The sequence below is a fragment of the Nelusetta ayraudi genome, unplaced genomic scaffold (assembly GCF_046127955.1).
Source record: "Nelusetta ayraudi isolate G7.1 ecotype Tasmania unplaced genomic scaffold, CSIRO-AGI_Nayr_v1 ptg000017l, whole genome shotgun sequence".
Lineage (NCBI taxonomy): Eukaryota > Metazoa > Chordata > Actinopteri > Tetraodontiformes > Monacanthidae > Nelusetta > Nelusetta ayraudi.
In genome coordinates, this window is record NW_027466067.1 from 5,199,970 (window position 1) to 5,214,222 (window position 14,253).

The following is a 14,253-nucleotide window of genomic DNA, read 5'->3' on the forward strand; positions in this document are numbered from 1 at the left end:
CTTTTAAAATTCCGAGAGTAATAGATAAGAACTGTTGACTGGTTATTACCAGCAGCAGATTGAATGGATGGTCATGATATATTTTCAGAAGGAGCTGCAAAGTGATCGCTTTCATGGGGATTAGTAAGAGGAACCTCCACTCTTTAACGCTGCCGTAATACGGGGTTTTAGCAGCCGCTTTTTAGCCATGTAGGGACGACCACGGGCTGTGAACTTTTATCACCCAACAAAAAGGAGGTGCCGCAGCTGAAATGCTGGATTACACAGTGAGGACGAACTGGAGGTGGATAGCGAAACAGACCGAACAACTGGACGTGAGTGCAATGTTTTCTGTTGTTGTTGTTGCTAGTATTCCAACTTAAAGAACTGCAGATCTGTTTCAAGGGAAAAAGCTTTATGATGAGATTTGATCAGGCCGGATGCTCTTCAGTGACACAAGTCAAAGGAGCTTTTTGGGGTCATTTGGTGTGGAAAGACAGCAGAATCTGTGACATTTTGGGTTCAATTGCCAAAATAAAGATAAAAGAAATAAATAAGGAAACGGACAATAGCTTTTTATCGGACATCTGTCTGTCTGAAATCTTAGGCTGGGGTTGCAAAGTGATGTGTGATAGAAATGTTCATCGTGGCGTCGCTAGCGTAGCCTCACTTCCCGTCACGGATACAGAGGAACAATCTCTAAGGTTGTCTCAGCCGTAAAATCTCGTAACGTTTACGGTTTTAGGGTTTCGATTACCATTAAAAGCAGAAATAATAAAAGGCTAAAGACATTTTAAGCTTCCTTATCCCTTATGTTTTAATGAATAATGTGAGATTCATGAGCAAGTCCCCGTGACTGACAAAAGATTGAGCATGAAACTTCCTCGGATTGCACAGAGACACATCAAAGCTGTACTATTCCAACGGGTTTTATCTGTTCAAGGTTAGATACCCATTTTTCACATTATTGCAGCAGTTCTCTTGCACTAGAAATTAAAGAGCTGCATAAGAATCTTTACGGACATAGTCTTTATATACAGCCCATTTTGCTCTCATTGAAATTCAGCCTTGCTGAGAGAATTACTTACTGACTTATGACTCAACTTTGAATTGCATGACATGAGCTTTGCCTTTTTCCTTTTTTTTTTTAGGTGATTCAACCCATCGTTACATGACTTACAGGTCTCTTGAGCTACATTCAAAGTAGGTCAAAGTCAAAGAGTGACAGAAAACAGATTATAAGCAAAAATTTGCTGTCCTGCTTTGAGTTTGCGTTATAACAAAGCATAAAACGTCTGTTTGTTTGCAACACAAAACCGACGTACAACAATACAAAACAATAGTAATATTGCTAACAATTCTCAGCATCAACGAAGGTTAGTAGCTTGAAAAATAGGAAAGAATCACCCTATGAACATAGTCATCAGTGGTCATGACTGTGATTGACACATCAGTGTAACGCTCCAATGTGAAGACGCTCCCCTTGCGTCTATGTTTGGAGCCCGAGCGCTTGCATTGCTGGCGCAGCCACTTGACTCCGCACGCAGGAGGGCAGAGTCAGCGACTTGGCGAGTTTTCACATTCCGCCTTTTACAGTGTCCCAGCACATCTCCAAACGTCTGCACGGGGACTCAGGACTCCAGGCATCCATGCTCTGACAGGCTGATGTCATGCACTAACACGGATGATACATGAGGAGAAGCTACGAGGCCGAGTCTAGCGACCTATTCTCGCCCCGACCCCGATTTGTCAGTCTTCCATTTTCTCATGAGACAAGCATTCACACAAAGTCATGGGACTCCACATACTGGATTGGAAATTACCTTTTTTAGAAGAAATACATATTATATAACTTGATTTTAGGAACAGTCGTGACACGATAAGCTTTAGATATGACAAACACGGCTCTAGAACAGTAGGTTAGCATGGAGGTTTTTTTGTTGGTATGTTGGAATGCTGAAGCTAAATAACTATTTTTTTGACTGTACTCAGACTTGATGTGTGCAGAGCAAAGCATCAATGAGTCATCCGGATGAAACTTCTCTTAATTGTGATTCAACATCAGCCCAGTAAAAGCAAAAATAAGGTCTCCAGCAACCAAAGCACAGACTGGTGGCATTTAGCAATATTTTTTTCTGTGTGTGTTTCAGACAAGAAGTGGCCAAAACCACTGAGCGCAGAATACAATAACCACGATGAGCTCAGCGACCAAGCAGCAACCAAAAGCCTCAGGTAGGGCGGTAAATGTTTTGTTCATTCTTTTCAGGTTGTTAATCTATGATGAGCTTTTTTAATATTAACAAACATGACATAACCTCCACACACAAAAAAGCTGAGGCAAAATATTTGACCTATGGATTTTTCCGTAAAAGACGGGCAGAGAACCAATTTCTTTTTCTCCCCCAAAGCTAATCCCAGCCTTACCAGAGTCATCCACACCCTGACCGCAGTTCTCGTGTCGGGTGCTCTGGGCGGTTTATGAAAGGCACATCAAGCTCCATGCAGCTGACAAATTCCAACTGAGGGCATCCTGACGCCTGCTGGTGTCAGAACCTGACAGTTCTTTCAGGAGTGATTGGTATGCAGCGGCAGTCGGCTGACTGTGTCCTAGCAGGCCTGGATTATGTGTGAATCAAAGCTCAAGGAACAAAACCGGCTGCATTCCGATGATATAACGCTATAAACCGACCCCCTGAGAAATGACACACGGTTTAATGAATATTCAATACATGCACTTTAACCTGGCTCCGGCTGTTAAAGGTGATGAAAGACGGCTAATTCCCTGTGTATGTCGGTGTAATTCACTTAGTTCAGTCAGTTTGCTGTGTTTTGAGTTTAAAGCATGTTGATGATTGCGCTGTATTCAGTAATGAACCAATTTTAGGGATTTGTGCCATGTTGTAGAATAAAAAGGATAAATTCACTGCTTTTTTTTTTCAGTGTAAGAGAGGTTGACTTTTTGTCCATGATCCTTAATGATGATGATGATGATGTTTTTGATCATCGATCACACTCAATTTATTCAGAAGACGAAAGACACTTTTGCGGATCTCATGTGCAGAGTAACATACAGTGAAACGTGTTCCCTGTACTCAACCCGTCCTCCTTTGACATGCTGTGGGCAGCTGCAGTGACGCACCCAGGGATCAGATCCAGATTTTTGTCAGTGCATTCAGTCGACGACACTCACTGGATAATTTTATTCTCGATTTCTTTAGCCGGACCACCCGCAGGGAAAGTCACGCAGAGATGAGGGCAACCTGCAAACTCGCATACAGGCACTGCCAGGTGCAAGGCGGCAGTGCTCACCACCACAGCACTGCGCCACTTTTAATAACCGTTCATTTTCGTTGCAGGGGCCTTTGTGTAATCCGTGGCACAAAATCCGTCCATCTATCGTGGGTCTTGCTAAAGCAGATGCAGGATGAAATTGTAAAGCATGCACGCTGAGGTGCAATGTTGTGATTCCAAAAGATATTCCAAGGAACTATCTAAAATAATTCTGTAACATCCTCATTTCCTCAGTCGAGGGGCAACTTTTTTAAAGGTGGAGCACACTGTGGAGGACTGGAGCCTCCTGTGGCTTGTTTCGGTGGACATGCATTGCACAAAACTATTGAGTCTACCAGTGAAATTTTGTTTATGGCCAGTTTAAATGACACAAACATTGGCATCGCAGCTAACACAACCAGCTAATTGCTCCTCAAGAGATTATTATAAAACTCAGCAGCCAAAATGATTCTGAATTTTTTATTTATTTTTTTTTGTTAAAGAAAAAAAAGCTGCAAAGCTTTTATTGGAGGTGATTTCATGCAAATATATACTACGTAGTATAATACAAAAATGTATTTTTCCCCCCGACAACTACATGGGGAAATCATATCGAATGAATCCCTAAACTGACGTCCTGACTATCACAATCACTAAAAAAAGAAAAAAAGAAAAGGAAAAAAAAAAGAAAAAACCCAAACACGGAAGTAAGCAAGCGCTGGTGCTTCATTAGCCGTTTGTCACTATCAGCACTATGCCGCAGCAAAGGTCCGAGCCCCAGAGTGAGCGAAGCTACTATGAGTCATTATGACGTGTGTTTGTTTTCACCAGCTGCCGTATGAACTTTATGTTGTGCACTGAGTGAGTCAGCCTACAGCTGAAATCCTGGAGAGGCAGGGGAAAAATGGCAATCATCAGCTGGTTTCAGGGCTGCCATTACCACACTTCGGACACGGTGCTCTCACCACTGTGTCGTCACATTTTTAGAGCGTCCTAAAAAAAAAAAAAAAAAAAAAAAAAATGTATATACAATTTATATCAACAAACATCTACTTACAAAGTCCATGTGATGTATTTCCAGGTGTATTTCCCTCCTGCTTTATGAACTGTTTCCGCTTTCTTTGTATCTTTTGTGATATCTTTGTCTTTTTAACGAACGACGTATGACTACATTCAATTTACTCAGCACGGTTCCACCGGCTACAAGGCAGCCCGTTTTTCCCGCTGAAGTGTCGCGTGAAGGGAAAGTGAACAGTGACCTCCGGTGGTACTTATGTGAACTCGCAACGAAAGGCAAAAAATAGATGATGAAAAGCAGAAAAAAATTGTGTTCAGAAGATGACGTGAAAAATCATCTACTATTAAATATTGATAACGCTAAGTCGTCAATCCTAAAAAAATAAATTAAATTAAATTAAATTTTTTAAAAAAAAAATGTAGTATTTGAGAAACAGCAACTGTTTGAGCTATGCGCAAATTACAGCTTATTAGACTTTCAGGGTGTTGTCACGACGTCGTCAAACATTAGTAGGACGTGTCACAGGCCCTCCGTACATGCGGTTCACCTGCTTCTTGTTTACTGGCGGGTGCCCCCACACTATCTCTGATATTCTCTCGCCTGACACTTTTCCAACAAACAGACGACGCTTCTGACATTGTCAACTTGCTAAAATGGTAGCCTAATTGGTAATTTACAGGAAAACCACCCAGTGCTGGAATAAAATATGACGAGGGGCGTTGTCCTGCTAGCTATTCTTATGGACCTACTCGTAACTTGAAGTCATAGTTGTATCCTTTATAACATTGATTACCAGCCCCCACTTACTGGATTTCACTGTGGGCATCCCTGCTGTTTGCTGTGATGCAGGCACAAGTCACGACACCTGCTGTAGCAGTGAACTTGTTGTGTGTGAAGCCAATTAAAAGATACAGAATCCCAAGTTGTGTCCCCAGTTTTCTGGTGTAACTCTTAACACAGAAATTACTCGTCTTTCCAGGACTTCTTCAACCTATCAAACTGAATTTTCTTCTTCTTTTTATTTCCCTCGCGGCCTTCCCAGTGGCTATCAAGAAAAGGTCCAGAGTTGCTGGGGTTATCATCACTCAGCATGTTGAGCACCTCCCGCCGGGAAAGTCGACCCCTGACTTCACCCGGAAGCCAATGGCCACAACCGTTCAGGAGGGTAAATGTCATATTCCATAAGGGAAACACACCTGAACTTGCAAGAGTTCTGACAGCAACAATGTTGTAAGACACCCAGCAATTTTTTTGACTTTACAGGTAAAAAGGCTTTTTTCAAAACAATGGTTAGTGGAGAGCCGGCACCAAAGGTGACATGGGGACGTAATAAGGGAACAGTGGATGACTCCTCAAAGTATAAAAGTAGATACGATGCAAGAAGTCAAGAACACATTCTTGAGGTAAGAAGTTCAGGCTTTGACACTCTCTGATCTTCATGTATTGTTTATTAATCATTTATAATAATATTTACTTTGATAAAATATTATGTCACACACACAAAAAAAAACCCTGATGCGATAGTGATGATGCTATTAATGAAAGTTCCGGACACCACCTTGTGATTCTTTATACAATCTAGACAATACTCTTTATTTTGCATCTATCCTTTACCACTAAACCTGCTTAGCTGAGGAATCTAGTGCCATGTGAGTATCAAAATCTGTTACCTTATGTATTTAATTTACAAAAAGTCACAGAGTTCCAGTGGGAAAATCTTGTTTTAAGGTGTGTCAAAAACTAAACTTATTTCTGGATTTACTCACATCTCTTTTCAATTATTGTTATTTTTGAGGTGCTTAATTTGATTTAATTTGAAATGGACCCTAAAGGTGATATTAATCTGGACTTTATGCAAATACAATAATATCCCTTTCACAGATTGTCAATGTAAACCAAGACCAAGCAGACACCTACAAATGCTTAGCTACCAATGAGTATGGACAGGCTATTTGCACTGCTAATCTCAATGTGAGAGGAGGTAAGTGAGCCTCCAGTGAGAGTTGAATGTAAATTCATGCTGACTGCTCACTCATTATTATTTTGTGTATTTGTACCATTTTCTTTCTTTACCCAGCTGATTTAAAGAAGAAGCAGGCAGGTACATGAGGCCGCAAACACCCTTATCATCCTTCAGCCGCAACGGGAGATATTTGTTTTAACATCAGAACAATGTTGAACATAATTATCTTTATTAATGTCTTTCTGTAAAAAATGATCCATGTTTTTTTTTGTTTCCATTTACGACAAATCTTGACTTCCTTTGGCAGATGATCAGGGGACTCAGGATTTCAGATCAATGCTTAAGAAAACGTGAGCCGGGGGCGAGAGACAAAAAATATTCTCTGTGATACAAAAACGTAAACCCTTGACATCCTTTAACCTTCTCTGCTTTTGTAGAGTGGTCACTACCAGAAAAAAACAACTCCCTCCAAAAAAAGAAGGCGAAATTGACCCCAAGCTCTGTGAGCTGCTTCTCAGTGCACCGAGGAAGCACTATGAAAAGATTTGTTTCGACTTCGGTGTCACCGACTTTCGCTGGATGCTGAAGAGACTCAAGCAGATGGCAAAGGAGAGGGCAGACGAGCAAGCAAGGGTACGGTGCTGAAAAGAGTCACAGTGATACATATTTGGGATGTGCTAATGGTAAAAGTCTTTGGGAGGAAGTCCAAACCATCAGGCTCATTTCCCAGTGGATGATTGAATCAGCCCTGCAACTATGACATCTTGAAGCAACATAAGAAACATTTAGTGGTGTCAAGAGGTTAGAAAGTTTATCGCAAGCATATGTCATATAATAATGATGATGATAATAATAATAATAATAATAATAATAATAATAATAATAATAATAATAATAATAATAAACTTTATTTATATAGCACTGCTCATACACAACATGTTCAACCCACAGTGCTTAACAAAACAAAGCAAAACAAAGAAAGATAATAATAAGAAGAAGAAGAACAACAACAATCATAATAGTAACAATGAGAAAAAATAAAAAGCTCCATATGGCCATGCATTACAGACATTGAAGTCCACTCAAATTGTCAGTGAAGTTTGGCGTAAAACAGGAACAAAAGACTTTGTCTGTTGACAGGTTGTGGAAAAACTGAAAAATGTGAAACAAATTGAAGTGAAACCAAATGGGAGAGCCGAATTCAGTGTGGACATGAAATTACGGGATTCCAATAGTACAATCAATGTATACAAGGTGAGGCAAGATCAGACTCAAAACGATCATTTTAATGATGATTCAATCATTTATTTACCTGAAATCAAAATGTATTAACATACAATTATTAACATGTTTTTCTCTATGAAGAATGGGAATTTGGTTCCATTTGGTAATGATGAAAACTCCAAACACTGCCTGAAGATAATAGGAACAAAGTATGTTTTCACCATCAATAATCCTCAACCAGAAGATGCTGGATTTTACCAGGTTGATGTTGATGAGACAAATGTTCTCACCACGGACTTTCAAGGTAACATTACGAAAAGTATACAAGCTGAGTGTGCTGGCATCATACATCAGGGTTTATTTCACATGATCAAACTGTTTATTACACTCCAAGTCCCTCTTTCATTCTTCTTCAAGTGCCTGCCGTGGAGTTCACAGACAAACTGAAGGATGTGAAGGCCGTCGAAACCGAGGACGCCGTCTTCCAGTGCGTCTTGTCGACGCCCCTCAACAGTATCACATGGTCGAAGGACGACTCGTCACTCGAAAGCGGGGACAAATATAAGATATCTGTGTCAGAAGACAGACTCACCCACACACTGAGGGTTAAGGACTGTGAGGTGGCAGACGCGGGTCGGTACTATGCAATTGCTGGGCTAACATCAAGCAGCGCTTCTCTCGCTGTGAAAGGTAAGTCAACGGCTTTGCATGGAATGAATCCTATGAATGATCTTTATGGATTCACATTTTTCCTTGTCGAAAGAAAAACAAAAAAACGCTTTTTATCAGCTGACCCAGAGAGGCGAAAAGCCCGCATGGAAGCCCAAAGAGACAGCGAAGTCAACCAGGCCAAGCAGCAAGATGAGAAAGACGGCTGGGCGGCGCTTGAGGAGGAGGAGGACGAAGATGATTCTGATCTTGGGAAAAGTGATGGGGCTGCTGATAGGTCTGCTGATGGAAGTGGTGATGGGACTGATGGAACGTCTGGTAATGGATCTTGTATTGGGGAAGCTGATGGGACTGCTGGCAGGACCGATAAAGGCGAGGATGGCAAAGATGGGAAGAAAAGGGACGACAGTGGCGAAAATCAGGGAGACGATGCTGATGATAAGAAAAAGAGGCGACTGCATGCGGGTCCATTGGTTCCTGAAAGTGTAAGAGGTAAAATCCCTGCACATTGCAAATATTTAAGCCAAAGTCATTCTGCCAAATACAAAAAATACAGAGGATTGAAATCTTATACATTTTCTAAACCATTTTTCTAAATATGGGGATGGTATGTTTGATTTGTTTGCTTCAATTACAAAATCTACTACCTGTAATTGTAAATTGTAAATGTAAATACTTATGTGACTTGTGATCATGTTGCACAGACTCATGGAAAAAAAATTGGTATGACAAAAATCATTTAAACGGGCATCCTGAAAAGAAAAATCATGAATTGTGACAGTGTTTTGAATTAGTCTGTAACACTGCTGCTGAATCATAGTTTATATTAAGGCCCAAAAATAAATTCAAATTTAAGTGACATGAGTGGAAGAAATGGCATCCCTACACAATCACTGCAAATCATTAAATACCAATTAGAGAAATGAAATAAAAGATAAAATACAAGAAACTTGTACTTTTTCAGTATTCAGCTATCATGCTTTTATGAGCTGCAATATTTCTCATATTTGCTCTGTTGGTGTCGTTGCAGATAAAGGTGTCCAGTTTGTCATTGGGCTGTCAGATGCTGTTGCTAATGTTGGCGAGCAGGCGAAGCTGTGTTGCAAACTGAGTAGTGCGACCTCTAAGGGCCAGTGGTATAAGAATGGGAAATTGGTAAGTCTTTCATTATAATGGTGGTAAAACTTACACTTATCCACAGGTTATCTGCTTCACAAAAAATATAAGTAGTTAAATAAAGGTCTGCTAAACACTTTTTCCTTTTCCACATTTGCATTTGTCACATTATGAGTCATGTAATGCATGATGAGGCGTGTAAAATGAGCATACTATTCTCAAGTGTGTCCAAGTACGTGCGTGTGGGTTTGTGTCATCAGTGCTGCTTCTTTTTATCTAACAAGCTAACTAGTGGGGACGGTGTGAAAATGATCAAAGACGGAGCCTGTCACAGCTTGATCATTGACTGCTGTAGCAAAGACGATTCAGCTGTCTATCGCTTCGAGGCTGAAGGCCGTAAATCAGAAGCCACTCTTGATATTAAAGGTCAGACAAAAAAATACAGAAATGCTTCAAATTGACTGAGGGTTTATCAATTATAGCTTTCCTTTTCAAAAAAACAACAACATGCCTTTTCTTTCTTTAAAAGACCCACCAAAGGTTGAGAGTGAGGCTTTTGACAAATTCTCCAAGCCCGTAACAATAAAGGCAGGTGAAAATGCTGAATGGAAGCTGCCATTCTCAGGAGGAACACCAATGAATATACAGTGGTACAAAAACGATGACCAGCTCTCGCCTTCCACCAATGTGAAAATTGAAACATCTTGTTCTGAGAGCAAACTCCGTCTTACTAAATGTCAAAGGAAAGATAGCGGAGAGGTCAAAATCAAAATCAAAAATGAATTTGGCACAACAGAAGGAATTTCCAAACTTATTGTCCTGGGTGAGTTGGCGTTTGGAGTTAATTTTGTCACACATGGTATTTTTCAAAATCTGTCATTGTGTTATTTATAGTTCATGTTTTCACAATTTGGTCCACAGACAAGCCAACGGCACCACAGGGACCTGTGGAGATCATGGAAAGCGCTGTTACGTCTATCGAGTTTAGATGGAAACCACCCAAAAACAATGGCGGACGCACAGTCACCAATTATATTATAGAGCGGCAACAAGTCGGGCGCAATAAATGGTCAAAGCTCGGCGAGGTCCCTGGTAGCAACACATGCTTCAAAGATTCAGACGTGGACCCTGGACGGAGATACTGCTACCGGATAAGAGCGAGAAACGAAGAAGGCATCAGTGAGTGCCTTCAAACAGAAGACATTTCAGCCGGAGTGTTACGTAAGTCGTCCGTTCAGTTCAGTGTGTCTTTCATACAACGAGCATGGAGGCTATTTTTCCTTTAGTCTTGAATAAACACCATAAAGTTTGCTGGAGGAAAGAAAAACTACATACCAAGACAAAAGACGTGTCTTGTGTCTTTCTGCAGGTTATCCTGGGTCTCCAACAACACCCAAAGTGGTCAGTGCCTTTAAAGACTGTATAAATCTGTCATGGTCTTCCCCATCTGATACTGGTGGAAGCAAAATAATTGGATACAACTTGGAAAGAAACAAGAAAGGGACCAATTACTGGAGCCTTGTGAATCAAAAAGGACCCATAACAGGTATTAACAACTGAACAAGCTGCAGGATCAAGTGACTCAACAACTCAAGTGTTCCTTTTTTTTTCTATTTTTTGTTGTGTTTCTCTTTTCTTACAGATACAAAGTATGCAGTGAAGGACGTTTTCGAAGGCGCAGCATATGAATTCAGAGTGTCTGCTATTAACCTGTCTGGAGGCGGAGATCCTAGTATTCCTTGTGACACAGTAATCGCAAGAGATCCGATGAGTAAGCCAGTGACACTCAGTGACACTCAGGGCCTGATTTACGCAAGGTTTGCGCTTGCAAAGGCGTATGGAAGCGTCACTGCACACGCAGACTAATGATAAACAATCCCTTATTTGGGATCTCAGAACATCAGGACCTCAAGGTTTTCTAGGGGATCAACAAGCTTTTACTCTCTGTCATTTTTCATCCTGGTATTTCAGAACCTCCGGGAAAAGTCTCTGACTTGATGTTAACGTCCTCCACTTACACCACGTTTGCGCTGTCCTGGGCTAAACCCAAAGATAAAAAGGGGACAGAGGATGAAGCCGAGGGGTACTACGTGGAGATCAGACCAACAGACAGTTCTGAATGGACTCGCTGCAATGCCAACCCAATTATCCGAACTTCATACACCGTGCTTGGTCTAAGGGCAATGGCCCCTTACTGGGTGAGGGTCATTGCCACCAATTACGGAGGTGACGGAGAACCTTTGGGCTTTGACAAATGCATCACAGCCATGCCCCCTCCTGGTGAGAACTTTTTCAAATTGAAGTCAGGAATGCAGCAGGAGGTGCATTAACCTCAAAAACTGGGGTTTGACATTTCTCCAAAACATTGTAGACAATCGGTGTGAAAATTGAAAATTGAAAACTGCAAATTGTTTTTGCCAAATTGTAAAAAGACAAGTGTAAATGTGTAATCTCTGTATTGTCACAGTAAGGCCAAAGTTCAAAGATCGCAACATGAAGACCTTTGAGGTGGTCAAATGTGGAAGCACACTTCGTCTGCACATCCAATTTGAGGTAAACCATTTTTTGTGCTTCAAAACAATACTGGTAAAGGTTAAAAACGATGTTATGTAATCACTTTCTAATTGTCCACAGGCCTCACCATGGCCAGAAATCTCGTGGCTTAAAGATGGTGCGCCAATTGCTAAACGAGTAACAATCACCAACTCGGACAAAGGCTCTCAGCTGTTGATTCCCACATCTGAATGGACAGATTCTGGCATTTATACTATTACAGTTAAGAACATTGCTGGCGTGGACAGCTTCAACGTTGAAGTAAGAGTAACAGGTCAGTCTCGCTATGAGTTTCTGGATATTCCAATTCACACCGAAATGTTCTGGGGAGGTTTACAAGTAGAGAACCAAGTCCTCACTTACATTAAATAGTGAACAATTAGTCACCAACAAACTTGTACCTAAAGTAAATTTGTCTGTTTTGTCATTTGAATTTGGACACAGACGACCCCATGCCTCCAGGTCCAGTCGAGCTGGAGCAGAACATCCCTGGGACAGTGACTCTGTCCTGGGCGTCCTCCCCCGATGAGAAGAGGGACGACAGACTGCACTACGCAGTTTTCCAGCGAGACTCCTTCAAGCGCACTTGGAGGACAGTGGCAGACAACCTCTTCAACAACAAGTTCACAGTTGTCAACATTTTGCCTGGAAGAGAGTATCACTTCAGAGTGTTTGCGAAGAACGACATGGGTCTCTCACCGCCGTCTGAATCCCCTCTGTACGAGACTAAAAAGGAGAAAGGTCGGTTCTTCCTCAATTTCATTTCATGTGAAATCAAAGGAAATATTTCTGTATTACGGTAGTTAGCTTTCACTTTCATCAATAATTGACCCCACATTCATAGACATAGAGAATTTGGAGTTCAAGCATGTTAAGCGATAGAACATTTGGGAAGGCATCTACAAAAAGCCATCACAAGCTATTCTGACAATTGAACCTCTTTTTTAATAATGTTAAACCATGCACTCTGCATCTCTTTTCTACTTTTAGCGAAGTTCGAAATCAACCTGCCGGAGAGAAAGCCTTTGGACTTGGAGTCTCGCCCATCATTTATCGTCCCCCTGAGGCGGCGCACAGCGCCGCAGGGCTACGAGTGCTGCATGAGCTGCGCAGTTAAGGGTGATCCGGTGCCGCGCGTGGCGTGGTACCGCAACAATGTCTGCCTGAACACAAACCCCGACTACCACATCACCAACGTGTGCGGAGTGTGCTCCCTGCTCATCCTCAAGGTTCGGCCCAAGGACCACGGGGAGTACAAGGTGGTCATCGAGAGCAGACTGGGGACGGCCGAGTCCTCCATGGTGCTCGGTGTCAGAGGTATCGGAACAGGTTGAGAGATGTCGTGTCGTGTTTGGATGAAAAGACGGACATTTTGATCACAGTGTTTACTGTTGTCTTTATTACAGAATGAAGAACAGATTGTAGCTGCTGGACACAAGATGAACTGCGGACAGTTATAGTTGATTCATATAAATTGTTTTTATTTGACTTTACCATGTTCAGTGGTAAGAATCAAGACAACTCCCTGAGACTCAAAACGGCATCAATTGTGAGAGTTTTTCATTTAATGTTGTTTAACAGTTACAAAAGGCTAAAAATTACCTGATCCCAACTGTTCATCAGTTTGTTCCTATTTTACAACCACTTTGTTACATCTCAAATTTGGTAGGCTCCTACAAGTGAAGACTGAATGTATTGTCATGTGTTACACCATTATGTAGTTTATTATAAACAGTCACATATAAAACACAGTTGTTCCTATCTAGAGGACTGACCTGCTGATCCGAGTTTCATGGGTTTTATGTCATCTTTTTTATTCATACAATGACAAAGTGTTTTTCTTACTTAATACTCAAAAAGTTGTTAAGTTATTGTTTTAACGCTTAAAGTCTTCTTGGAAACTTCATACGAAGGTTGTTAGACAACCTTGATCACTAGTATTGATAGTGACCTGAAAGTGTGTTTGGATGAAAGACCAAGCTTAATTAAAAAAAAGTGCCCCATGTGTGTAATTCATAATAAATTAATCTACAACAGAGCTGGAAACTCTTATTGACTTTACCCCTTACAGTTTTAAGGTCCACTGACACAGCGCCCTCCCAAGGTCCATGTGCAATTATTAGAGCAAATTTTAACCTCCAACTCTTGTCATGAGGTGCCGGAAGGAAATAAACTTGATTGCGACGCCTAATTATGTTTTGTTTTGTTTTTTCAATTTCCATTTTGTTGCTGGGAACAGTGTTGAGATAATGACCTTGATCAATTCCCCATATTCTTTAAAATAAGACAGTATCTGATTATACATATATATACATATATATATATGTATATATATATGTATATATATATATATATATATATATATATAAACATAAACAGAAGCAATGTGTGCCTTGTTTGCAAATGTTACCTTTGGCCGTTCTGTGGCTCCAAAAGTCTACTACTACTGCATTTTTTGCCT

The 14,253-nt window shown here is 41.0% G+C and overlaps 1 protein-coding gene across 2 annotated transcripts; it reads left to right on the forward strand.

The window, feature by feature from the left end:
- The first annotated feature begins 54 nt into the window (after positions 1–54).
- LOC142887350 (immunoglobulin-like and fibronectin type III domain-containing protein 1) lies at positions 55–13,983 on the forward strand. 2 transcript variants are annotated; one of them, XM_076024939.1, is made up of 24 exons: positions 55–314; positions 2,130–2,211; positions 5,310–5,432; positions 5,531–5,670; positions 6,149–6,248; positions 6,345–6,368; positions 6,538–6,580; positions 6,668–6,863; positions 7,371–7,484; positions 7,596–7,758; positions 7,872–8,144; positions 8,244–8,615; positions 9,154–9,278; positions 9,524–9,665; positions 9,769–10,062; positions 10,161–10,460; positions 10,609–10,785; positions 10,882–11,010; positions 11,211–11,519; positions 11,707–11,792; positions 11,874–12,066; positions 12,237–12,533; positions 12,783–13,109; positions 13,199–13,983. In XM_076024939.1, the coding sequence occupies exons 2-24, from the start codon at positions 2,175–2,177 to the stop codon at positions 13,201–13,203; spliced, it is 3,969 nt and encodes a 1,322-aa protein (XP_075881054.1). In that variant the 5' UTR covers positions 55–314; positions 2,130–2,174; the 3' UTR covers positions 13,204–13,983. The 2 variants fall into 2 exon arrangements, with proteins under 2 accessions (XP_075881054.1, XP_075881053.1); XM_076024938.1 differs by lacking the exon at positions 13,199–13,983 and having other exon boundaries at positions 12,783–13,185.
- Positions 13,984–14,253: the final 270 nt, after the last annotated feature.